The 25871-nt window shown below is 44.7% G+C and overlaps 1 protein-coding gene across 5 annotated transcripts in view; it reads right to left on the bottom strand.

The window, feature by feature from the left end:
* Positions 1-6097: 6097 nt before the first annotated feature.
* LOC121577953 (integrin alpha-7) overlaps positions 6098-25871 on the bottom strand; it is a 68402-nt gene continuing 48628 nt past the window's right edge. For 2 of the 5 annotated variants that reach the window (XM_041891949.2, XM_041891951.2), the window contains exons 8-22: positions 22663-22889; positions 22500-22561; positions 21716-21885; positions 21215-21364; positions 20543-20658; positions 19156-19339; positions 15097-15251; positions 14746-14823; positions 14061-14163; positions 13602-13820; positions 13291-13410; positions 12445-12558; positions 10643-10741; positions 10283-10408; positions 6098-6617 (exon numbers count right to left, since the gene is read on the bottom strand). In XM_041891949.2, coding sequence (XP_041747883.1) covers positions 6465-6617; positions 10283-10408; positions 10643-10741; positions 12445-12558; positions 13291-13410; positions 13602-13820; positions 14061-14163; positions 14746-14823; positions 15097-15251; positions 19156-19339; positions 20543-20658; positions 21215-21364; positions 21716-21885; positions 22500-22561; positions 22663-22889 — 2076 coding nt within the window. In that variant the 3' untranslated portion in view covers positions 6098-6464. Of the gene's footprint in view, positions 6618-7183; positions 7322-10282; positions 10409-10642; positions 10742-12444; positions 12559-13290; positions 13411-13601; positions 13821-14060; positions 14164-14745; positions 14824-15096; positions 15252-19155; positions 19340-20542; positions 20659-21214; positions 21365-21715; positions 21886-22499; positions 22562-22662; positions 22890-25871 lie in introns of all 5 variants that reach the window. The other 3 variants (XM_041891950.2, XM_041891952.2, XM_041891953.2) reach the window with 2 other exon arrangements.

Raw genomic sequence — 25871 nt, 5'->3', positions numbered from 1 at the left:
AAATCAGCCTATAGCAGAGATACTGGATATAATGATGAGATGCTTGTGTGTCCGCACTAACAACGGGATTCGTGGTCCACAGAGCTGAACAGCGGGCCGTCAAGCTCCCGCCTATTGCTCTCTTTGGATTGGTGGATACATCTCGTTATTTGAATACTTTTTTAAATATTAGATGAGAGGTGTTGACGTCAACCCGCCTGTATTCAATGGAGAATGAGATGCTATGCTAGCCTCATGAATATGCATAGACCGTCTCGAATTTCAATAGGGACAACTCCGATATAAAGTGTTTTTTTGTCAAAGTTGGCGGGATGTCAAGTGCATCAAACATATGTCAGTACACGCGTAACAACCTAAACATTACGGAACTTCTATTAGATCAAATAAGCCTCACGTATCAAAATAGCAATTCTTCACTTGCTTAATAATTAATGATCTGCTTAACGTGGACAGATTTTGGGCAGAGTAAACCCTCTCTGCCTATACAGTAGGTATCACAATGAAAGGTGATGGACAGTAACAATTGAGCCTTCGCTAAGCCCCGCCCCAGAATTTCGGGAAACCAATCGCAGCACTCCAATGGACAGCAACTGTCCAACAGTGGGACCTATTTGTCATGTTCTTCTTACCCGGTGACTCTTTGTGAGGATGACTGACAGTGCTGATGGGATTATTTATCGGTGTGTGTGTGTGTGTATGTGTGTGTGGATAAAGTAATCCTTCTACCCCCAAAAAAAAAAAACATTGTAAAGTGGTTATCCCACTGGCTATAAGGTGAATGCACCAATTTGTAAGTCGCTCTGGATAAGAGCGTCTGCTAAATGACGTAAATGTAATGTAAATGTGTGTGTGTATGTATGTGTGTGCACCACCCTCTGTAGCGCCATGCGATCGAGGGCGGTGCTATTGCCATACCAGGCAGTGATGCAGCCACAGGTTTGGGTTGCGACGGGATAACGGGCTGGCTAAAGCGCTGGCTGGCTGGCTGGCTGGCTGGCTCACTCACTCACTCACTCACTCTCATAGCAGGCAGGGGCAGAACTATGGCGCGGCACTCCTCCGACCTTGCTGGGGGGTCTATACTGTGATGGAAAGATAGGGAGGCCGAATAGTCCACACGTGGGCGCTTGTTCTCCGGTACAATGGCAGCTAGCGACGTGCCTCTTTCCACTGTTTTATGCTACAGCTGAGGTGCATTTAACAGTCGAAGCTCTGCTACAAAAAAATACATACAAATAAAATTCTCCCTGCCATCCACACACACACTGATTAGGATTAGGACTCATCTTTGTGATCATTACAGTGATCTTTACGTTGGTGTCAGGTGGACATAGCTAGCAACACGCAGATTCAAACACTGGTACAGGGTTCTTCACCAGAATTATGTTAACAAGGTGGTGCTGCTGAGTACGGTGGAAAGGAGAGGCCTGGAGGGGGGCAGTGGCCCCTTTTGGACTCAGAGATATTTGCATTTTTTAACACCTGTAAATGCCATTTCCTGCAATCTGGAGCAAAACAAATACCTTATTAGTGTGTGGTGCCTGGCTTCAATTTGATTTAATAAAAATAAAAAAAAATATATATATAATCATTATTACGTAGTGCCACAGCCAGTCCACAAGGTGGCGCAGCGACACTCTTGCATTCTTTGGGGAGAACTCTGCTGGTATATATTCATCTTTATAAGTATTTTTAGGAAAACTGCCATTTTATCTATCCTCTCTTCTAGCTCGAAATGAAAACACTTAAAACCTCAGATCCATCTTGTTTTGTGTTAACAAAAGCCAACCTAAAACTCCTGGACTTGGTGTCCCTGGAGGATTTCAAAGGTCAAATAGATTAACAGATTGAGTCATGTAGCTGTTTCTAGTTGTCACCAGATGTCACTAGTCGGCGTTGCCTTATGTAAGGAAGCGTTTTGTTTTACTGAAGTAGTTTTGATACTGTAATGGCCCTGTAGAGGGCCTCACATACAGAGCCTAATGTTTTCTGACTTGTGTCGTGTACATGCTCTTTACTGCTAGTTATACTGACGTATCTTAGTCTGGTTGATGTCATATTCCTGTTTGTCTGAAACTGATGTGTTCATGCTGCTGTCATGGTCCAGGTCTCTATTGAAAAATTGACTTTTATCTCAATGAGACTAAACTGGTTAAATAAAAGTTAAATTAAAACATATTCAGAACATACCAGAACATACCAAAACATATCAACATACAATGGCAATTTTTGTATCTGTGCGTTGAACCATGCAGCCAATTCTATTTAACCAATATAACAGGAACAAAAGCCTACTGTCTGTCAGTGCTATATACAGTTCAGACTGTCTACAATTACAAAAAGCATATCCTTTCATCCTTTTGGATGTACCATTTATTGTAAATAAGGATAACTCTGCATACATTCTCTAAACAATGTTTTCTTCTATATGAACAGTTTTTACAAACATTTTAAAGTATTCTTGAGATTTGTGTAGCTCAGTAGGCCTCCTGTAGCTCAGTTGGTAGAGCATGGTGCTTGCAACGCCAGGGTTGTGGGTTCGATTCCCACGGGGGGCCAGTATGATAAAAAGTATGAAAAATGTATGCACTCACTAACTGTACGTCGCTCTGGATAAGAGCGTCTGCTAAAATGTAAATTTGTATACAGTACATCTCTCTTTCCAAGCCAAACCAGAGTGTGTTATCGCCATCTAGTGTCCACAAGACATTATGCAAGTTCTGGCATTTTAACGGAAATACCAAGACCAAACCCAGTCGATTCTCAAACTAAATTCATTTAATTAGTCTTTGACTTTTGTTGTTATTTACAATGGTAAAACAAATAAATAAAATCATGACAAAAAAATAATAACATCTGAACAACACCGATATTCTTTCATGCTATTACAAGATTGTCCAGCAATATCTAAATCACAACGTTGACTCTGCATGCTCATGGCCCTGTAGACACCAGGGACGTATATTCATTGTGTGTACAGGGCCGTATATATTCATTGTGTGTACAGGGCTGTATATTCATTGTGTGTACAGGGCTGTATATTCATTGTGTGTACAGGGCTCTTCTCATATCCATTCGCTTCAGGGGTGATAGGGCCAGGAGTTTCTCTGGACCACGTAACCTGACCAGAGAAAAATCCAGGCCCTACATATAGGTTTTAAACTGGGTCCTGAAACACTCTACGAATTATGTACCTTAACCTTCAGCAAACCTTCAGCAAACCTTCGGTAAACCTTCAGCAAACCTTCAGCAAACCTTCAGCAAACCTTCGGTAAACCTTCAGTAGCTCCAAAGTTAGTTTTCATCCTCTTCCTACCAACTCATTCTCTCTCTTTTTGAATTAAGCCATAAGGCACTTTTATGTAAATACAAACTGTAATAAATTATTATTTACAATCATCTTTCCCATCAGGGTTTCAAATTATTGAGGACATCTAGGGGGCTGCAGGGGGATATGTGAAGTACCTGAACAATGTGGTACTCAACCACAAATATAAACTTTGTTTGTTTGGATCTAATATCTCCTACCATGAGCTGTGGCTGTTGATATTGTCGTTTCCTATGTTGAAGTTGTTTCCTTCAAGATCATCAAAGGTGATGGATTGTTATTGTGAATTCCTCAATGGCTGTTCCTCACAGCCGACCGACACAAAACAAAAGCCTAAGCTCTCTAGAGGACACAGTCCTTGAATTAGCTACAACACAATCAATTCAACTGATCACAATGTTATGGCCATAGCAGTGAACAGGCAGAAGGCTGGGCGGTATTCATTAGGTACCAAATGGTCAATCTTCTCTAAATGGGAGCTGGTGTTGTCAGATTGTTTCATTCTAACGTTGTACCAACAGTAGTATTACAGTAACTAAAATTAAAATGCTAAACAATAATATATAAACATCATTTTTCTTTGCCCTTTTCGATCTTACAGTACAGTAGTTAAGGCAAGAAGCAGTCCGAGTCATAGGCAGTGGCTTTGAAATAAGTGTGTGTGTTGATCTATTAGCCTATCAGAAAAGATCAGTGAATATTGATGCCTGTCAGTAGTAAAAGTCCATTTGAGTGTCAGTGCTCAGTCTATCTACAGTGGGGGAAAAAAGTATTTAGTCAGCCACCAATTGTGCAAGTTCTCCCACTTAAAAAGATGAGAGAGGCCTGTAATTTTCATCATAGGTACACGTCAACCATGACAGACAAATTGAGGAAAAAAAATCCAGAAAATCACATTGTAGGATTTTTAATGAATTTATTTGCAAATTATGGTGGAAAATAAGTATTTGGTCACCTACAAACAAGCAAGATTTCTGGCTCTCACAGACCTGTAACTACTTCTTTAAGATGCTCCTCTGTCCTCCACTCATTACCTGTATTAATGGCACCTGTTTGAACTTGTTATCAGTATAAAAGACACCTGTCCACAACCTCAAACAGTCACACTCCAAACTCCACTATGGCCAAGACCAAAGAGCTGTCAAAGGACACCAGAAACAAAATTGTAGACCTGCACCAGGCTGGAAAGACTGAATCTGCAATAGGTAAGCAGCTTGGTTTGAAGAAATCAACTGTGGGAGCAATTATTGGGAAATGGAAGACATACAAGACCACTGATAATCTCCCTCGATCTGGGGCTCCACGCAAGATCTCACCCCGTGGGGTCAAAATGATCACAGGAACGGTGAGCAAAAATCCCAGAACCACACGGGGACCTAGTGAATGACCTGCAGAGAGCTGGGACCAAAGTAACAAAGCCTACCATCAGTAACACACTAAGCTGCCAGGGACTCAAATCCTGCAGTGCCAGACGTGTCCCCCCCTGCTTAAGCCAGTACATGTCCAGGCCTGTCTGAAGTTTGCTAGAGTGCATTTGGATGATCCAGAAGAGGATTGGGAGAATGTCATATGGTCAGATGAAACCAAAATAGAACTTTTTGGTAAAAACTCAACTCGTCGTGTTTGGAGGACAAAGAATGCTGAGTTGCATCCAAAGAACACCATACCTACTGTGAAGCATGGGGGTGGAAACATCCTGCTTTGGGGCTGTTTTTCTGCAAAGGGACCAGGACGACTGACCGTGTAAAGGAAAGAATTAATGGGGCCATGTATCGTGAGATTTTGAGTGAAAACCTCCTTCCATCAGCAAGGGCATTGAAGATGAAACATGGCTGGGTCTTTCAGCATGACAATGATCCCAAACACACCGCCCGGGCAACGAAGGAGTGGCTTCGTAAGAAGCATTTCAAGGTCCTGGAGTGGCCTAGCCAGTCTCCAGATCTCAACCCCATAGAAAATCTTTGGAGGGAGTTGAAAGTCTGTGTTGCCCAGCGACAGCCCCAAAACATCACTGCTCTAGAGGAGATCTGCATGGAGGAATGGGCCAAAATACCAGCAACAGTGTGTGAAAACCTTGTGAAGACTTACAGAAAACGTTTGACCTGTGTCATTGCCAACAAAGGGTATATAACAAAGTATTGAGAAACTTTTGTTATTGACCAAATACTTATTTTCCACCATAATTTGCAAATAAATTCATAAAAAATCCTACAATGTGATTTTCTGGATATTTTTTTCTCGTTTTGTCTGTCATGGTTGACGTGTACCTATGATGAAAATTACAGGCCTCTCTCATCTTTTTTAAGTGGGAGAACTTGCACAATTGGTGGCTGACTAAATACTTTTTTCCCCCACTGTATATGTATTGATCAATCTGATAGATAAGTATTGGTCTAGTCAGAAGTCTGTGTGCAGTATTACAGTCAGTAAAACACCAATGCAAGGCATAGTATATATAGATTCTCCCCAGTTAGTTAGTCAGTCAGTCAGATAGTCAGTCAGATAGTCAGTCAGATAGTCAGTCAGTCAGATAGTCAGTCAGTCAGATAGTCAGTCAGTCAGATAGTCAGTCAGTCAGTCAGATAGTCAGTCAGTCAGATAGTCAGTCAGTCAGATAGTCAGTCAGTCAGATAGTCAGTCAGTCAGATAGTCAGTCAGTCAGTCAGATAGTCAGTCAGTCAGATAGTCAGTCAGTCAGATAGTCAGTCAGTCAGATAGTCAGTCAGTCAGTCAGATAGTCAGTCAGTCAGATAGTCAGTCAGTCAGATAGTCAGTCAGTCAGATAGTCAGTCAGTCAGATAGTCAGTCAGATAGTCAGTCAGTCAGCAGTAGCAGTAGCAGTCCAGAATATTGATCCAGTCATTTTAAAAGTAGAATACAGTAGAATACAGTAGAATACAGTAGAATAGCATTGGCTTGGGTGAGCTTTCACCATTGATAAATCCATGACGGGAAGTGTGCACGTGCACACTTCAGAAGAAGGGTGAAGAATCAGGACATAGCCTCAATGTGCACAACACTGTTGTGACACGGTCAGTCTGTCTGCACACGTTTGTTCCACTGCAGAGTTAGTGAGTGTCATAGGGTTGAATGGCTGTTTGTTGTTCTTATTCTACTCCTTGTTTGTTGTTGTTGTTCAGGAGCTTCCATCGCTCCAGTGTGTGGCCCACTCCTTCTTCTGGAGGATCCCTGCCTTCTGCTGGAACTGGGGCCGGTCTTGACGGGGGATCTTCACCGCATGGTATTGAGGCACTTTATCTTCATACTGGACCCGACGGAAGAAACCACACTGTGGGAGAGAGCGAGGGAGGAGAGAGAGAGAGAGAGAGAGAGAGAGAGAGAGAGAGAGAGAGAGAGAGAGAGAGAGAGACTAGGTTGATGTTGCTGTTTAACCCAAGGAAACATTTTGGTTGCTGATTCTGAAACATTGTGCATGTGCCACAAAAGCCAAAAACATCCAGGTGATTTGCGTAAAGTTTGAATAAAACAGGTGACACACAACAAGCAAAGTAAACACACCACACAGCATAATAACCTTATGCTGTCAACACACTCCTGCACCACCATTTTGTGAGAAACAAGGAACAAATTCATTCTGGCATTCTAACCTAATCTAATCAGGTGACGTGTGACCAGATGAAATGAGATTATTCATGAATAGAACAGGAAGGACAATCTCATAAGGAAGAGAACATGTACACAACCTCCTACAACGCCAGGATGAACTTGTTTCAGGTATACAAAGGTTTACAGATAACAACTCAGGCAAAGTCACAGCACTGGCAGGCCAGTGCAGAGCAGGCCAAGGTCCAGAGCAAGCCATTGTGCAGAGCAAGCCAGGGTGCATGGCTTTACCACTTGGAGAGACGAGAGGGCAGGAACCTATTGGTCTGACGCCTGCTTCTCAACCTCAGAGGGCTGAGCATGCATGTGGGCGCGGTAGTACTCTGTTTCGTACTGCGGGCGGCGCTCTGTACGCTTGAAGAACCCACACTGGGGAGGGAGGAGAAGGAGGAGAGGGAGTTACAACAGAGATGTGAAGGGAAGGAGGAAGAGAGGGAGAGAGAGAGAGAGAGAGAGAGAGAGAGAGAGAGAGAGCGCAGTTGGAATGTAAGTAAAGAAGAGGAGAGATGGATTAGAGAAGAGAGAGGAGAGAGATGGACTAGAGAAGAGAGGGGAGGAGAGATGGACTAGAGAAGAGAGAGGAGGATAGATGTACTAGAGAAGAGAGAGCAGAGAGATGGGCTAGAGGAGAGAGCAGAGAGATGGGCTAGAGGAGAGAGCAGAGAGATGGGCTAGAGGAGAGAGCAGAGAGATGGACTAGAGAAGAGAGAGGAGCTGAGATGGACTAGAGAATAGAGCAGAGAGATGGACTAGAGGAGAGAGCATAGATATGGACTAGAGGAGAGAGCATAGAGATGGACTAGAGGAAAGAGAGGAGGAGAGATGGACTAGAGGAGAGAGCATAGAGATGGACTAGAGAATAGAGCATAGAGATGGACTAGAGAATAGAGCATAGAGATGGACTAGAGAATAGAGCAGAGAGATGGACTAGAGAATAGAGCAGAGAGATGGACTAGAGGAAAGAGAGGAGGAGAGATGGACTAGAGGAAAGAGAGGAGGAGAGATGGACTAGAGAAGAGAGAGGAGGAGAGATGGACTAGAGAAGAGAGAGGAGGAGAGATGGACTAGAGAAGAGAGAGGAGGAGAGATGGACTAGAGAATAGAGCAGAGAGATGGACTAGAGGAAAGAGAGGAGGAGAGATGGACTAGAGAATAGAGCAGAGAGATGGACTAGAGGAAAGAGAGGAGGAGAGATGGACTAGAGGAAAGAGAGGAGGAGAGATGGACTAGAGAATAGAGCAGAGAGATGGACTAGAGGAAAGAGAGGAGGAGAGATGGACTAGAGAATAGAGCAGAGAGATGGACTAGAGGAAAGAGAGGAGGAGAGATGGACTAGAGGAAAGAGAGGAGGAGAGATGGACTAGAGAAGAGAGAGGAGGAGAGATGGACTAGAGAAGAGAGAGGAGAGAGATGGACTAGAGGATAGAGCAGAGAGACGGACTAGAGAATAGAGCAGAGAGATGGACTAGAGGAGCGAGCAGAGAGATGGACTAGAGAAGAGAGAGGAGGAGAGATGGACTAGATGGTAATATCAAAGAAATTGAATGATAAGAGAATAATGGAAATTGGCTGATGTATCTTTTTTTGTAAAACAACACATTTCACTGCAGCTATCTGCATGGTGGATGTGACAATAAATAATGTTTTATTTAAACTATCTGGGGGATGTGACAGTAAATCATGTTTTATTTAAACTATCTGGTGGGTGTGACAATAAATCATGTTTTATTTAAACTATCTGGTGGATATGACAATAAATCATGTTTTATTTAAACTATCTGGTGGATGTGACAATAAATCAGTAATACTAGGTGTTGGTACCTTCCAAAGGATGCGGGCCAGCAGAGCCAGCAGCAGTATAATAGAGATATGTAGGAACCTATGTTTATTATAGGTTATTCTAGGTGTTGGTACCTTCCAGAGGATGCAGACCAGCAGAGCCAGCAGAGCCAGCAGGATACCAGCCAGGGTAATAGAGATACTCTACATGACCAAACGTATGTGGACACCTGCTCGTCCAACATCTCATTCCATAACAATGGGCATTAATATGGAGTTGGTCCCCCCTTTGCTGCTATAACAGCCTCCACTCTTCTGGGAAGGCTTTCCACTAGATGTTGGATCATTGCTGCGGGGACTTGCTTCCATTCAGCCCCTTGAGCATTAGTGAGGTCGGGCACTGATGTTGCGCGATTAGACCTGGCTTGCAGTCGGCGTTCTAATTCATCCCAAAGGTGTTTGATGGGGTTGAGGTCAGGGCTCTGTGGAGGCCAGTCATGTTCTTCCACACCAATCTCGACAAACCATTTTTGTAAGGACCTCACATTGTGCACGGGGGCATTGTCATGCTGAAACAGGAAAGGGCCTTCCCCAAACTGTTGCCACAAAGTTGGATGCACAGAATCGTCTAGAATGTCATTGTATGCTGTAGCGTTAAGATTTTCGTTCATTGGAACTAAGGGGCCTAGCATGAACCATGAAAAACACCCCAAGACCATTACTCCTCCTCCACCAAACTTTACAGTTGGCACTATGTATTCAGGCAGGCAGCGTTCTCCTGGCATCCGCCAAACCCAGATTCGTCCGTCGGACTGACAGATGGTGAAACGTGATTCATCACTCCAGAGAACGCGTTTCCACTGCTCTAGAGTCCAATGGCGGCGAGCTTTACACCATTCTAGCCGACACTTGGCATTGCATATGGTGATCTTAGGCTAAGATCCCATTTCATGAAGTTCCCGATGAACAGTTCTTGTGCTGACGTTTCTTCCAGAGGCAGTTTGGAACTTAGTAGTGTGTGTTGCAACCGAGGACAGACGATTTTTACGCGCTACACGCTTCAGCACTTGGTGGTCCCGTTCTGTGAGCTTGTGTGGCCTACCACTTCGCGGCTGAGCCAATGTTGCTCATAGACGTTTCCACTTCACAACAACAGCACTTACAGTTGACCGGGGCAGCTCTAGCAGGGCAGAAATTTGATGAACTGACTTGTTGGAAAGGTGACATCCTATGACGTGCCACGTTGAAAATCACTGAGCTCTTCAGTAAGGCCATTCTACTGCCAATCTTTTTCTATGGAGATTGCATGGCTGTGTGCTCGATTTTATACACCTGTCAGCAACGGGTGTGGCTGAAATAGCCAAATCCACTAATTTGAATGGGTATCCACATACTTTTTATATATAGTGTATGTAGGTACAGTAACTAAGTCATTTGATGTGTGTTGTATCTTCTACGGTATGCATGCCAGCAGAGCCAGCACCAGTATAATAGAGGTATGTAGGAACAGTAATAGAGGTGTTTATTATGGGTTATACTAGGTGTTGGTACCTTCCAGAGGATGCAGACCAGCAGAGCCAGCACCAGGATACCAGCCAGGATGGCTATGAGGACCCACCACCAGGGGATCCAGTACTGGGCAGTCAGACCAATCTCTGGGTAAATCATCACTGGGACCTACAGGGAAAACACAGCAATATAAAGCAATGAGTGCTTTATTGTGAAGTGTCTTGTCTTTACTGTGTATGTGTCACTAGTAGTTAGAGCCCATAGTCTTTTCCTGGTCAGGTCATATGGTCAGGAAATACTCATAGCTCTAGTTATTCATGTTAATAGTTAAGAGTGTGAGTTTCTGAGTGTGTGTGTGTGTGTGTCTCTCAGTGTGTGTGTGTGTGTGTGTGTGTGTGTTACCTGTGCGGCAGCATCCCTCAGCACCAGGTGTTTGATGCTGGACTTGACTGTGATGTTGGCTCTAACCAGCAGCTCCAGAGCACTGACTGATTGGAACTCCTGAGAGAGAGAGAGAGAGAGAGAGAGAGAGAGAGAGAGAGAGAGAGAGAGAGAGAGAGAGAGAGAGAGAGAGAGAGAGAGAGAGAGAGAGAGAGAGAGAGAGAGAGAGAGAGAGAGAGAGAGGGAGAGGGAGAGGGAGAGGGAGAGGGAGAGGGAGAGAGAGAGAGAGAGAGAGAGAGAGAGAGAGAGAGAGAGAGAGAGAGAGAGAGAGAGAGAGAGAGAGAGAGAGAGAGAGAGAGAGAGAGAGAGGAGAGGAGAGGGAGAGGAGAGGGAGAGGAGAGGAGAGGAGAGGAGAGGGAGAGGAGAGAGGAGAGAGGGAGAGGAGAGGAGAGGGAGAGGAGAGGGAGGAGGGAGAGGAGAGAGGAGAGGAGAGGAGAGGAGAGGAGAGGAGAAACACTAGTCTTTACTAGGTGAAGGAGATTAGAGAGCCTCTGACCAGCATCTCCAGAACATGGTCAGAAGGAAACTCCTGACGGCAAGAGAACTCATCAATAAATGATGTATCCATCAGAGGTTTACATAAAGCCCTTTAAACATCAGTACTTGTCTTGGCACAATGTGCTTTAAAGCAGCCCAGCCTAGACCCCAAAGAGCAAGCAGAAGCAGAGAAGACCTCATCAACACAGACATTTACTAGGGAGAGGAGATTACACTGGCCAAACATTATCAATGACATTATCAATTATATATTTATATGAGATGATCAATAATAGGTTAGCCTGGAAAGAGACCGAGATCAGTCTGTGCTTTAGCCAACTCCTATGACTTATCCTCATTGTTTTATAACAATGAATGACACGGAACACGGATAATGACGGCTTATGCTGATTAATACATTGTCAAAGTACAATGCAAAGGGTCCCTCCTGTTCCGCCCGCCCTCGTGTTGCCTTTGTAGTTACAGTCTGTGATTGCTCTCACTCCTTCATAATGCCCTTTCACAGTTACTGTTTCATCGATACAAATGCTACTGTTAACATGCACTTGCATTAAGTGGTACTTCAGGAAAACGTGCCAAGCAGAGACATAAAGGTTGGAGCTGTGACAGAGAGCAATGGCCACTGTTGAGAGGTTGAGTGTCGTTGAGTGGTAGTGTTGTGTTTGTTCATTGATGAAACCAGGCGCAGGATTACTACTTTTAATAACCAGATGCTTCATCTAGCAAAGTGCATCATTGTGTAGTCATACAAGGCCATACAATTCTATCAACCACCACAAGTTATGGCATTGTGCATTGCTTTATGGGAACAGTAGTCTATGTTAAAACACATAACACAATACGTGAGAGCAGGTTATATCTATCTATAAGCTATAAGCTCAAAAAGCACTTGTTTATTCCTATTAGTACTGACTTTGCTGATAAATATTTTGTTGAGGGAAAATGTACTTGCTACGATTGGGATATGTAGTCTCACCAGCTATGTTAAAATGAATGCACTACTGTAAGTCGCTCTGGATAAGAGTGTCTGCTAAATGACTAAAACAGAAATGTAATGTGACGTGTTTGTTTGTTTTACCTTCAGGAAGGCGCTGTGACGTCACGTGTTGTGTGGGGCCAATTGCGTCATGGGAATGGTAGTCTTTGCTATTACCACATAACACGTCCTATTTGTAAGTCGCTCTGGATAAGAGCGTCTGCTAAATGACGTAAATGTAAAAATGTAAATGTAACAACACAATGCGATAGGTGACGTGGTGTTTTACCTCCAGGAAGGTGCTGTTCCAAAGGCGTCCCTGGATCTTGAGGACAGCTGAGCCAGAGAAGCTGTAGAGAGGACACTGGAACAGCACACAGCGCGCTGAACCCAGCAGACAGTCCTACACACACACAGAGGGTTGGGAAGACCATCGATGAGAATAGCTGGGCTGGTATTCAATCAAACTCACAGTATGGATGCGCTGAGATGCAGGGCTCTAGGGCATGTTTGCAGCACGTGAGCTATGTGATGTTTTCTGTGGTGCTGGCTTGATTACAACCAGTGTTGGAGAGTGGTGAACTACATGTAGTTCAACTAGTAATTTAACTAGATTTTACAGTAGCTTGGTGGCAGTTGAACTAAATTCAACTCTTGGTAGTGTTTCACAGTGTTAGTTAATTACTTTATAGCCATGTAGTGGTGTAGCTAACTATTGGAACTACACACACTTTTTTTGCAAAAAGAAGAGAAAATATGGGTGAAGTAGGCCAGAATTTCCTTTATTTTTCGGCATCAGACCTGCCTATAATTCTCACTTCTGTTTATGTGGTTAATAGGATAAATTACACATTCTGTTCAAATCTGTCTCCAGAGTGATCTGTTCTTGCGATTTGTAGTCTATGACGTTTCAGATTTAGATATGATAATATATCACAAAGTTGCTTTAGTTAAGTAAACTGTATTTTCTTCAGCGTAGCTTTAGTGTTGCTTAACTTCTTCCAGTGTGAAGTAACTGGTAACTTGGTAAACTATATTGTCGGAGTAGATTCCCCAACACTGGTTACAACCCCATTGTAATCCCTCTTGTTCCCTGTCCCTCTGTTTCTCTGCCATCTCTCTCCCTCTCTCTCACCAGTTTGAGTGACTTGCGTCTCTCTGAGGCGGCCACAGCAGGCGTGGTCCTACCCAGACTGCCCTTGGTCATCACATGCCCTTCCTCTTCTGGGTGGGACCGCCCCTTCCTCCTGGCCTGCTCACAGGGATAGGAAGCAGAGATCAAATAAATCTCATGAAACAACAAAATACTTAGTTTTAGGCAAACAATATAATTATGCTTTAGCTCATGGGTGTGGGGAGGTGTACACTTTTTGTCCAATGTGGTTATTTCTGGACAATATCTCCATTTATGGAACCCCTTATGGCTCAAGACAACTAAAAGCCTACCTTCAGGCCTGCAGCCTGTGGCTGGTCGTCAGAAGGAGAGCTGTGGGTGAACTTGCGTGGGTTGAGGGAGGTGTGCGGGGTACAGGGTGTTTCTGGATGGCCATGGAAGTGGAGAGAAGTGGGGTACAGGAGCCACTTCCCATTGGACAGCTCGTGAGGCCACATGATGTTGAGGAAGGCGGAGCCTAGCGTCTGCAGGGACGGCCCGGTGTTGGTCACCTGATTAAAACATGAAGGACTGAATAGTTAACCGAATGAAACATGATCAATGATAAAAAAAAACACATCAAAATATTCATATATTGCTCTCTTCACAACACTGCATAGCTTTTCATCGTATATCTTCCAAGGTTCACAGCCTTAGAAATACTGTATATCCCTGTGCTACATTAGCATGCTACATTTTAATGCTACATTATCATGCTACATCGTCTTTTGACTCCTCTCTTCTTCTCTCACCATAAACTCAAACTCCACAGCACTCCCCACATCGTCCAGAGTCTCCATGGCGCTCTCCCCCTTCACAGCCCCACTGAAGAACAGCTGGTGGGGTCTGGCCAGCCTGAAACAACACAGAGACAGACAGGTAGGGTCAGTGGACAGCTGGACAGAGCCTTATGGTACCACTGTTAACATTTACATTACATTTTAGTCATTTAGCAGACGCTCTTATCCAGAGCGACTTACAGTTAGTGAATACATATTTTTTTATACTGGCCCCCCGTGGGAATCAAACCCACAACCCTGGCGTTGCAAACGCCATGCTCTATCAACTGAGCTACATCCCTGCCGGCCATTCCCTCCCCTACCCTGGACGACGCTGGGCCAATTGTGCGCCGCCCATGAGTCTCCCGGTCGCGGCCGGCGGCGACAGAGCCTGGATTTGAACCAGGATCTCTAGTGGCACAGTTAGCACTGCGATGCAGTGCCTTAGACCACTGCGCCACTCAGGAGTGTTAACTGTTTTTATGGATCTCAGGACTCCTTGAAAACAGCAGCAAGTGTTACAGAGTGGACTGTCACTATCCTGGATTAAATAAATCAAATCAATGAATGTGTATTGACCTACTGACTCACTGTACTGAATGTGGCCACCGTGGGCAAAATTAGTTTGACACACCAGTGATATGAGGGTGTGACTTACCCACTGACAGCCAGGGGGAGCTCTATGATGATTTTAGCCACGGCTATGACTGGGGCCAGGTCTCGCTGTTCACTGATACTGAGGAGGAGACAACACACACACATCATATTGACTGCAATCTGGATAAACGTTCTATCTTCATTTCTAGCTATTTCAATTTGAATACATATATTGAAAGTAGTAATTCCCTTCCATGTGCAATGAATGTTTTATTAGTGTAGTACCAAGCAAAGTCATTCACCTTGTGAATTGCCATGATGTGAAAATAAACAGTGTTTTTTTACAGTACGAGAAAACAAAGATGCGTTAAATGGAACAACTATGAAAATAAGTTGCCCAGCCAGGTCTTACGTAGCCAGCAGGAGGTTGACAGTGAGTTCCGTGGTCTCTATGGTGATAGCAGAGGTGCTAAGGATGATGTAGAACTTCAGTATAGCATCTCTCTTCAGGGGGTTTCCCAGCTCGCACTCTGCCTGAGAGCCATTCTGATTGGCCTGGCACACCACCTACACACAGGAAACAGGAAACAGGATCATTATACTGCTACTGTAGCAAGGTAAAGTTGCCCTAAGGTTTCCCTGACCACATCACCAACATAGTTTTTCCTGGGTCAGGAAAAACTCCTGGCTCTAAGCGTAACATGTCAGCCCTGTCCAGAATCGACCCCTAGACCCTACCTCCTAGACACTGGTGGAGATCTGAGAGGAATGGAAACGTTTAAGTGTGAATACCTGTTGTCCCGAAGCCAGAGTAGGAAAGGGTGTCCGGCAGGGTTAGGGTCAGGGTTGGGGTCAAGTCCAATTTACTTTGAAATTCCAATTCAATTCTTGAATTCACTCATGAAGTGGATCATTTACATTTAATTACATTTGAGTTTTAAAAATATTCAAGTTATGGAATTGGAATTGAATTGGAATTAGACTGCTTGGACTTTTTAAACTGGAATTGAATTGGAATTGTAAAAACATTTAATCTTCGGAAATGAATTGAATTGGAATTCAATATTTTAAAAAGTCCCAGTTAATGGAATTAATGACCATAGTATAAAAAAATTGACTGTACGATTTTTGTTTTTAATCATTTCAACCTATATTCCAATGTTTCCCATATAGCTAGGTTGTCTGAACAGTGAAATGATCAGCCTTAAACCAGAGGGAACTGAATTTTAATTGGAATTTGTGGAATTGTTGGGGATAATATTTAATTGGGATTTGCAGTCTTGGAATTTGGAATTCAGAGGACTTGAATTATCTCTGAATTCAAAGACTGAACTGAAAATAAATTGAATTTACACGGAGAGAGAATTGAATTTAAATTGAATTTGTGGAATTGATCCCAACCCTGGTGAGGATCAAGGCTAGAGTTAGGTGTGTGTACCTGAGGAGGACAGGTTGTGTGTGTTTCATATTTCAAGTTTTTAATGTCACGTGTACAAGTACAGTGAAATGCCTTCCTTGCAAGCTACAAACCCAACAATGCAGTAATCAATATAAATGCAGTAATCAATACACAGCCATGCAATCTCCATAGACAAACATTGGCAGTAGAATGACCCGTACTGAAGAGCTCAGTGACTTTCAACGTGGTACCGTCATAGGATGCCACCTTTCCAACAAGTCAGTTCATCAAATTTCTGCCCTGCTAGAGCTGCCCCGGTCAACTGTAAGTGCTGTTATTGTGAAATGGAAACGTCTAGGAGCAACAACGGCTCAGCCGCGAAGTGGTAGGCCACAGAAGCTCACAGAACGGGACCGCCGATTGCTGAAGCGCGTAGCGTCTAAAGATCATCTGTCCTCGGTTGCAACACTCACTACCAAGTTCCAAACTGCCTCTAGAAGCAACGTCAGCACAAGAACTGTTCGTCAGGAACTTCATGAAATGGGTTTCCATGGCCGAGCAGCCGCACACAAGCCTAAGATCAGCGTCGGCTGGAGTGGTGTAAAGCTCGCCACCATTATACTCTGGAGCAGTGGAAACGCGTTCTCTGGAGTGATGAATCACGCTTCACCATCTGGCAGTCCGGTGGACGAATCTGGGTTTGGCGGATGCCAGGAGAATGCTACCTTCCCCAATGCATAGTGCCAACTGTAAAGTTTGTTGGAGGAGGAATAATGGTCTGGGGCAGTTTTTTATGGTTCGCGCTAGTCCCCTTAGCATACAATGACATTCTAGACGATTCTGTGCTTCCAACTTTGTGGCAACAGATTGGGGAAGGCCCTTTCCTGTTTCAGCATGACAATGCCCCCGTGCACAAAGCGAGGTCCATACAGAAATGGTTTGTCGAGATTGGTGTGGAAGAATTTGACTGGCCTGCACAGAGCCCTGACCTCAACCCCATCGAACTCCTTTGGGATGAATTGGAACACCGACTGCGAGCCAGGCATAATCGCTCAACATCAGTGCCCAACCTCACTAATGCTCGTTGCTGAATGGAAGCAAGTCCCGGCAGAAATGTTCCAACATCTAGTGGAAATTCTTTCCAGAAGAGTGGAAACTTTTATAGCGGCAAAGGGGGGACCAACTCAATATTAATGCCCATGATTTTGGAATGAGATGTTCGATGAGCAGGTGTCCACATACTTCTGGTCATGTAGTGTATGTATAGGGGTAAGGTGACTAGGCATCAGGATATAAGATAAACAGAGTAGCAGCAGCATATATGATGATTGTATGTGAGTAAGTGTACGTGTGTCAATATAAAAGTGTGTGCATGTTATGTGTGTGTTGGAGTGTCAGTATGCGTGAGTGTGTAGAGTCCTGTGAGTGTGCATAGGAATAAATACAAGGGTCAACTAGTCAGTGTAGCCATTTTGTTAGCCATTGAGCAGTCTTATGGCTTGGGGATAGAAGCTGTTCAGGAGCCTGTTGGTGTCAGACTTCACCGGTACCGCTTGCCGTGCGGAAGCAGAGACAACAGTCTATGGCTTGGGTGGCTGGAGTCTTTAACCATTTTACGGGCCTTCCTTTCACACCGCCTGATATAGAGGTCCTAGATGGCAGGGAGCTCGGCCCCAGTGATGTACTGGGCTGTCCGCACCACCCTCTGTAGCGCCATGCGATCGAGGGCGGTGCTGTTGCCATACCAGATGCTCTCAATGTTGCAGCTGTATAACATTTTGAGGATTTGAGGGCCCATGCCAAACCTTTTCAACCTCCTGAGGGGGAAGAGGTGCTGTCGCGCCTTCTTCACGATTGTGCGCATGTGAACCAAGTCCTTAGTGATTTGGACATCGAGGAACTTGAAAATCTCGACCCGCTCCACTGCAGCCCCGTCGATGTGGATGGGCTCGTTTCCTGTAGTCCACGATCAGCTCCTTGGTCTTGTTGACATTTAGGGAGAGGTTGTTTTCCCAGCACCACACCACCAGGTCTCTGACCTCCTCCCATAGGCTGTATCATTGTCGCTGGTGATCAGACCTACCACCATTGTGTCGTCAGCAAACGTGATGATGCTGTTGGAGTCGTGCTTGGCCACGCAGTCGTGGGTGAACAGGGAGTACAGGAGGGGACAAAGCACACACCCCTGTGGGGCCCCGGTGTTGAGGGTCAGCGTGGCGGAGGTGATGTTGCCTACCCTCACCACCTGGGCGCGGCCCGTCAGGAAGTCCAGGATCCTGTTGCAGAGGGAGGTGTTCAGTCCCAGGGTCCTAAGCTTGGTGACGAGCTTGGATGGGACAATGGTGTTGAACACTGAGCTGCAGTCAATGAAGAGCATTCTAACATATTCCTCTTATCTAGGTGGGTGAGGGCAGTGTGGAGTGCAATTGAGATTGCATCGTCTATGGATCTGTTGGGGCGGTATGCAAATTGGAGTGTGTTTAGGGTGTCTGGGATGATGGAGGTGATGTGTGCCATGACCAGCCTTTCAAAGCACTTTAATTAAAGATGTGAGTGCTGCAGGGCGGTAGTCATGGTGGCATGAAGCCTTGGAGGTCTTGGGAAGAGGAATGATTGTAGTCATTGTAGACCTTTCCTGCAGCCAAATGATCAAATCGCCCTCTAGTGGCCTCATGGGTGGAATGTTATTAATATTTTTCATAATTAAATCAACATTATTTATTTATTTTACGCTGAAATTCCGGTGTTTCTATGTCAAATGGTTTTGTTATATTTCAGTCTTCTCTGATGTATAGTAAAGTGAAATATTGGGATGCAAACTCAAAATGGAATACATTTCATCTCTACATCTGACAGGTCTTCTTTTTTTAAAGACCATAACCATGTGTATGAGGTGTATACATTTGTTTCAACGTGGATTTGTTTAAGAGTGCCAAGAATCACAACGTGTGACCCTGATTTAGCCCACTGTAGTAAAATGTTTTAAGACGTGGGGATTACTGACTTGGACAAGGAGAGGTTGAACATGACCGTGAATGTGTGTATGTGCGTGTGTGTGTTTGGTGTGTGTACCTGTTGTCCCCTGAAGCCAGAGTAGGACAGGGTGTCCGGAAGGTTCACCAGTAGCTGGGCGGCGTGGGCATCATCTCCGTCTTCCTCTGGGTACAGAGGGTCAGAGGGCATGTTGGTGACGGTCACCTCCAACACCACAGACCTCTGGTCAGACAGAGAAAACACCGCCACCTCTTCATCGTCCCTGGAATGAAGGGATGAAAAGGAAATAGAAAAGAGGAATAGAGAGAGTGGTTAGACATAGGATCTCTGGTCAGAACAGAGAGAACACCTCCTCACCATCTCTGGAATGAGAGGGGCATGAGGTAACTAGAAAAAAAAGTGGTTGGATATGAAGGAACAGTGAAACAAAAAAGGTAGAATAATACCCATCTGAGGTTGTTTAAGATGTAGGGCAGGACGGCCCAACCCCGTTCCTGGAGCACTACTGTAGGAGCGTTTTCTCTCCAACCCTAATCTCTGGTGGACAGATCTAGGTGTACATAACTGGTACCGTAGAATCTGTCAGGAAGGAATGGGATGCCTGGGACAACGAGCAGCGGTAGTTCTGGTTTTGGGGGGGGTTGCGTCACTGGTTATTTGGACACTGTTTATTAGTATCTTTCGAATTTTGGAAGGGGAGGAGACATTCGGCCGATAATTTGCAAAGAGAGAGGGTGGAGCTCCTCGTTTGCGAATCCGTTCCACGTTCTAGAATCTCTTAATCTCGTCTCTTAACATGTATGGACCCAGAACAATTGAGCAGCTAACCAATTACGCAAGCCTTTAGTTGTGGGTTAACCGAGATTACTTTGACACTAATCTAGCAGACCTGATTCTTATAATAATTAGCTGGTTGATAAGCTGAATCGGGTTAGTTACAACTGGGGTAGAGCGAAAAACCTACAGGAGGGTAATCAAATCAAATCAAAGTTTATTGGTCGCATATACAGATTTGCAGATGTTATTGCAGGTGCAGCGAAATGCTTGTGTTTCAAGCTCTAACAGTGTAGTAATACCTAGCAATACAAAACAATACACACATAATCCAAAAAGTTAAAATAAAGAAATTAAGAAATATCAGAACGAGCAATGTCAGAGTCCGTAATAAATATATATATATATATAATGGTGTGAATATAAGTTATTTTCGGCTGCAGGCAATAATACAAGAAACATTCTTGGCAAATAACATAGGAAATGAAATACTCCAAAGTTGTCTAGGAGCTAGAAACAGGGCGACCGTGTCTGTGGGTGCCATTTTGTCATTTTGGCTCTCCAGGGACAGTGTCGGGCAGCTCAGATATAGAGGCATGGTAAAATAGAAGGTAGAATGTAACAGCTATTGGAATTGCTGAACTCCTCTTCTCTGGGGAATGAGGAAATATAAAGAAGAAGTCATACAAACCTTGGCAGAGGGGTGAAGAGGTCAGAGGTGATAGGTCGGGTTCCAAACTGGTAGGTCAACTTCAGGTTGCTCTGACAGATCTTATCATCACCACAGCCTTCCCTCAGGAAATTCACCTGCAACGGAGGATACAGACTTCATCTCAGGGATGGACATGGAAAAAATTCAAATCATAGAATTTACCTTAAATCTTTTTTAAATGTCCAAATGATTTCACTTTGGAACCTGGTTCCCCCACTATGAAATAACAAAACCCTGTAGTATCCCTGTATCACACAGGCATGTATTAATTAGGCCTGTAACACAACCATTTCAAGTCTTCCTTCATGAACTTGAAAATGCAAATCAGTATGTTCCCTGGTTCTGTTGTTATGGTACTGACCTCAGAGTACAGGGTGTTGGAGGTGGCAACACTCAGTACAGGAGGTCGAGGTACTGACCTCAGAGTACAGGGTGTTGGAGGTGGCAACACTCAGTACAGGAGGTCGAGGTACTGACCTCAGAGTGCAGGGTGTTGGAGGTGGCAACACTCAGTACAGGAGGTCGAGGTACTGACCTCAGAGTACAGGGTGTTGGAGGTGGCAACACTCAGTACAGGAGGTCGAGGTACTGACCTCAGAGTACAGGGTGTTGGAGGTGGCAACACTCAGTACAGGAGGTCGAGGTACTGACCTCAGAGTGCAGGGTGTTGGAGGTGGCAACACTCAGTACAGGAGGTAGCGTGTCTCGTTCCTCTGGGTTAGTGTCTGAGGAGAACATGGGGGGTCTGATGGTATGGGTGATGGCCAGAGAGATGGGACGCAGCTTGTCACGGATATTCTCCTGAATGGGAAATAATTAAAAGATTACTAAACGGGATCATATGATATTGGAGTTGGAAGGAAATAATACTTTTTTTCATTCAACTAAGACAATTAATAAATTGTTCGATTATGCCAGTTTAGCTAGATAAAGCACATCTCAAATACCATTTCTTCACAGGGTTGGAACACTATGCAGCTGCATGTAGGGGGCGATAGAGAGCACTGAGAGAACTGAACACTTCACTTTACCCTTTTTCATGTTGCATAGTGCTCCAACCAAGAAAAAGTATTTGATATGTTCTGCAGTTGTACTCTGTAACGCCTCCTGTGTGTCTTCCAGATCAAATGACTGCGTCATATTGTACTGTACGTTTAGTTGGAAGGTGGCGCTCTGGCAGGCGGGATGACGTTGACCCTTCAGCTCCACCTCGTCAGTGTGTGTGTACTCCGCCGCCTGTGCACTTTGACCCAGGAAGCTAACACGGTGGGGCAGGCCCAGCTTCCTGCGCTCGGTGTCAGCCTCAATGAGTAGGACCAGAGCTAGTGGGAGGGAGGGAGGGAAGGAAGGAAGGAAGGAAGGAAGGAAGGAAGGAAGGAAGGAAGGAAGGAAGGAAGGAAGGAAGGAAGGAAGGAAGGAAGGAAGGAAGGAAGGAAGGAAGGAAGGAAGGAAGGAAGGAAGGAAGGAAGGAAGGAAGGGAAAGAGAAAGAGAAAGAGAAAGAGAAAGAGAAAGAGAAAGAGAAAGAGAAAGAGAAAGAGAAGAAGAGTCAGAGAAATGCAGCACTACAACACACCAGAGATAAGCTACTGGACATATTACCACACTATTTAACACAGCTGGACATGTTACCACACTATTTAACACAGCTGGACATATTACCACACTATTTAACACAGCTGGACATATTACCACACTATTTAACACAGCTGGACATATTACCACACTATTTAACACAGCTGGACAAATTACCACACTACTTAACACAGCTGGACAAATTACCACACTATTTAACACAGCTGGACAAATTACCACACTATTTTACACAGCTGGACATATTACCACACTATTTTACACAGCTGGACATATTACCACACTATTTTACACAGCAAAAACCAACTGGTTCTAAACAGAGAGGTGTACAGTTTAGTAACTCACTGATGTCTGGTGAGTAGGTCTCAGGATAAGCAGTATAGGTGAAGCAGGCTTTGACCTCCACACTGAAAACAGAGAATAAAGTTAGCGAACAACAATCTGTCAACAGCAGAAATACACTACCTAATGTGAATAAAGGTTGAAATTAATGTTATTTGCGACCTACCAAACTCCATCTCTCCCCTTGCAGTTGTGTTGCTCCAAGTCAATATACTGCTGAGGTTCGATGGATACGTCCCGGATCACATGAATGACTGGGCGAGACCTGTACAGAACTAGCTTATCACCGAGAGAGCCTACAGCCAGGTCAGGGTACAGGTTCCCATCGATGTCCAGGCCTCCTGAGATGGAGTAGCCAAACCTCTTCACCCCCTCGTCCACTCCATCCAGGATCTGTGAGGGGCAATCATGAAGGTCATGTGTTAACTTGTATGATCAAGTGCAACTTTACACCTGAAATTACTATTCAGGTAGTCCTATACACCTGCAATTAGGGTGTGATGTTATCAGTCAGTAAACTTAGTTGAACTTGAACCACATCGTCGTTATTGAGAGTTATCAATATGACCACCATGAAGTTTGCAACACCAGAGTTGAGGCTTTGATTATGATATGATGAGAAACCACTTACAAAAACATAATATTTGTATAATTTTGTATACACAAGTTTCTACTAAAGTTTCCAATTTTCAATTTGTAGCCCTTTCCTGCAGTCAAAGTATCAAATCACCCTATAGTGGCCTCATGGGTGGAATGTTAATAATATTCTTCAGAATTTCAGAATTAATATACCTTTTTTTTTTCAAACCAAAAATCTGGTGTTTCTACACTACCGGTCAAAACATTTACATTTACATTTGAGTCATTTAGCAGACGCTCTTATCCAGAGCGACTTACAGTTAGTGAGTGCATACATACTTTTTTATTTTACATACTGCCCCCCTGTGGGAATCGAACCCACAACCCTGGCGTTGCAAACGCCATGCTCTACCAACTGAGCTACATCCCTGCCGGCCATTCCCTCCCCTACCCTGGACGACGCTGGGCCAATGTACATGTGGGTAGAGTTAAAGTGAATATGCATAAATGATAAACAGAGTAGCAGCAGCGTAAAATGCAAATAGTCCGGGTAGCCATGATTAGCTGTTCAGGAGTCTTATGGCTTTGGGGTAGAAGCTGTTAAGAAGCCTTTTCGACCTAGACTTGGCGCTCCGGTACCGCTTGCCGTACGGTAGCAGAGAGAACAGTCTATGACTAGGGTGGCTGGAGTCTTTGACAATTTTTAGGGCCTTCCTCTGACACCACCTGGTATAGAGGTCCTGGATGGCAGGAAGCTTGGCCCCAGTGATGTACTGGGCCGTACGCACTACCCTCTGTACTGCCTTGCGGTCGGAGGCCGAGCAGTTGCCATACCAGGCGGTGATGAAACCAGTCAGGATGCTCGCGATGGTGACACACTCCAGCCACATGAGATCCTCAGACCCCTTGTGAGACCATATGCTGGTGCGGTTGGCCATGGGTTCCTCCTAATGCAAGACAATGCTAGACCTCATGTGGCTGGAGTGTGTCAGCAGTTCCTGCAAGAGGAAGGCATTGATGCTATGGACCGCCCGTTCCCCAGACCTGAATCCAATTGAGTACATCTGGGACATCATGTCTCGCTCCATCCACCAACGCCACGTTGCACCACAGACTGTCCAGGAGTTGGCGGATGCTTTAGTCCAGGTCTGGGACGAGATCCCTCAGGAGACCATCCGCCACCTCATCAGGAGCATGCCCAGGCGTTGTAGGGAGGTCATACAGGCAAGTGGAGGCCACACACACTACTGAGCCTCATTTTGACTTGTTTTAAGGACATTACATCAAAGTTGGATCAGCCTGTAGTGTGGTTTTCCACTTTAATTTTGAGGGTGACTCCAAATCCAGACCTCCATGGGTTGATAAATTTGATTTCCATTGATAATTTTTGTGTGAATTTGTTGTCAGCACATTCAACTATGTAAAGAAAATTATTATTTCATTCATTCAGATCTAGGATGTGTTGTTTAAGTGTTCCCTTTATTTTTTTGAGCAGTGTATAGATATATATATATACAGTGAGGGAAAAAAGTATTTGATCCCCTGCTGATTTTGTACGTTTGCCCACTGACAAAGACATGATCAGTCTATAATTTTAATGGTAGGTTTATTTGAACAGTGAGAGACAGAATAACAACAAAAAAATCCAGAAAAACGCATGTAAAAAATGTTATAAATTGATTTGGATTTTAATGAGGGAAATAAGTATTTGACCCCTCTGCAAAACATGACTTAGTACTTGGTGGCAAAACCCTTGTTGGCAATCACAGAGGTCAGACGTTTCTTGTAGTTGGTCACCAGGTTTGCACACATCTCAGGAGGGATTTTGTTCCACTCCTCTTTGCAGATCTTCTCCAAGTCATTAAGGTTTCGAGGCTGACGTTTGGCAACTCGAACCTTCAGCTCCGTCCACAGATTTTCTATGGGTTTTAGGTCTGGAGATTGGCTAGGCCACTCCAGGACCTTAATGTGCTTCTTTTTGAGCCACTCCTTTGTTGCCTTGGCCGTGTGTTTTGGGTCATTGTCATGCTGGAATACCCATCCACGACCCATTTTCAATGCCTTGGCTGAGGGAAGGAGGTTCTCACCCAAGATTTGACGGTACATGGCCCCGTCCATCATCCCTTTGATGCGGTGAAGTTGTCCTGTCCCCTTAGCAGAAAAACACCTCCAAAGCATAATGTTTCCACCTCCATGGTTGACGGTGGGGATGGTGCTCTTGGGGTCATAGGCAGCATTCCTCCTCCTCCAAACACGGCGAGTTGAGTTGATGCCAAAGAGCTCGATTTTGGTCTCATCTGACCACAACACTTTCACCCATCTCTCCTCTGAATCATTCAGATGTTCATTGGCAAACTTCAGACGGCCCTGTATATGTGCTTTCTTGAGCAGGGGCACCTTGCGGGCGCTGCAGGATTTCAGTCCTTCACGGCGTAGTGTGTTTCCAATTGTTTTCTTGGTGACTATGGTCCCAGCTGCCTTGAGATCATTGACAAGATCCTCCCGTGTAGATCTGGGCTGATTCCTCACCGTTCTCATGATCATTGCAACTCCACGAGGTGAGATCTTGCATGGAGCCCCAGGCCGAGGGAGATTGACAGTTATTTTGTGTTTCTTCCATTTGCGAATAATCGCACCAACTGTTGTCACCTTCTCACCAAGCTGCTTGGCGATGGTCTTGTAGCCCATTCCAGCCTTGTGTAGGTCTACAATCTTGTCCCTGACATCCTTGGAGAGCTCTTTGGTCTTGGCCATGGTGGAGAGTTTGGAATCTGATTGATTGATTGCTTCTGTGGA

The sequence above is a fragment of the Coregonus clupeaformis genome, chromosome 12, assembly GCF_020615455.1.
Source record: "Coregonus clupeaformis isolate EN_2021a chromosome 12, ASM2061545v1, whole genome shotgun sequence".
NCBI classification, from domain to species: domain Eukaryota; kingdom Metazoa; phylum Chordata; class Actinopteri; order Salmoniformes; family Salmonidae; genus Coregonus; species Coregonus clupeaformis.
This window is presented reverse-complemented; position numbering and strand designations above follow the sequence as displayed.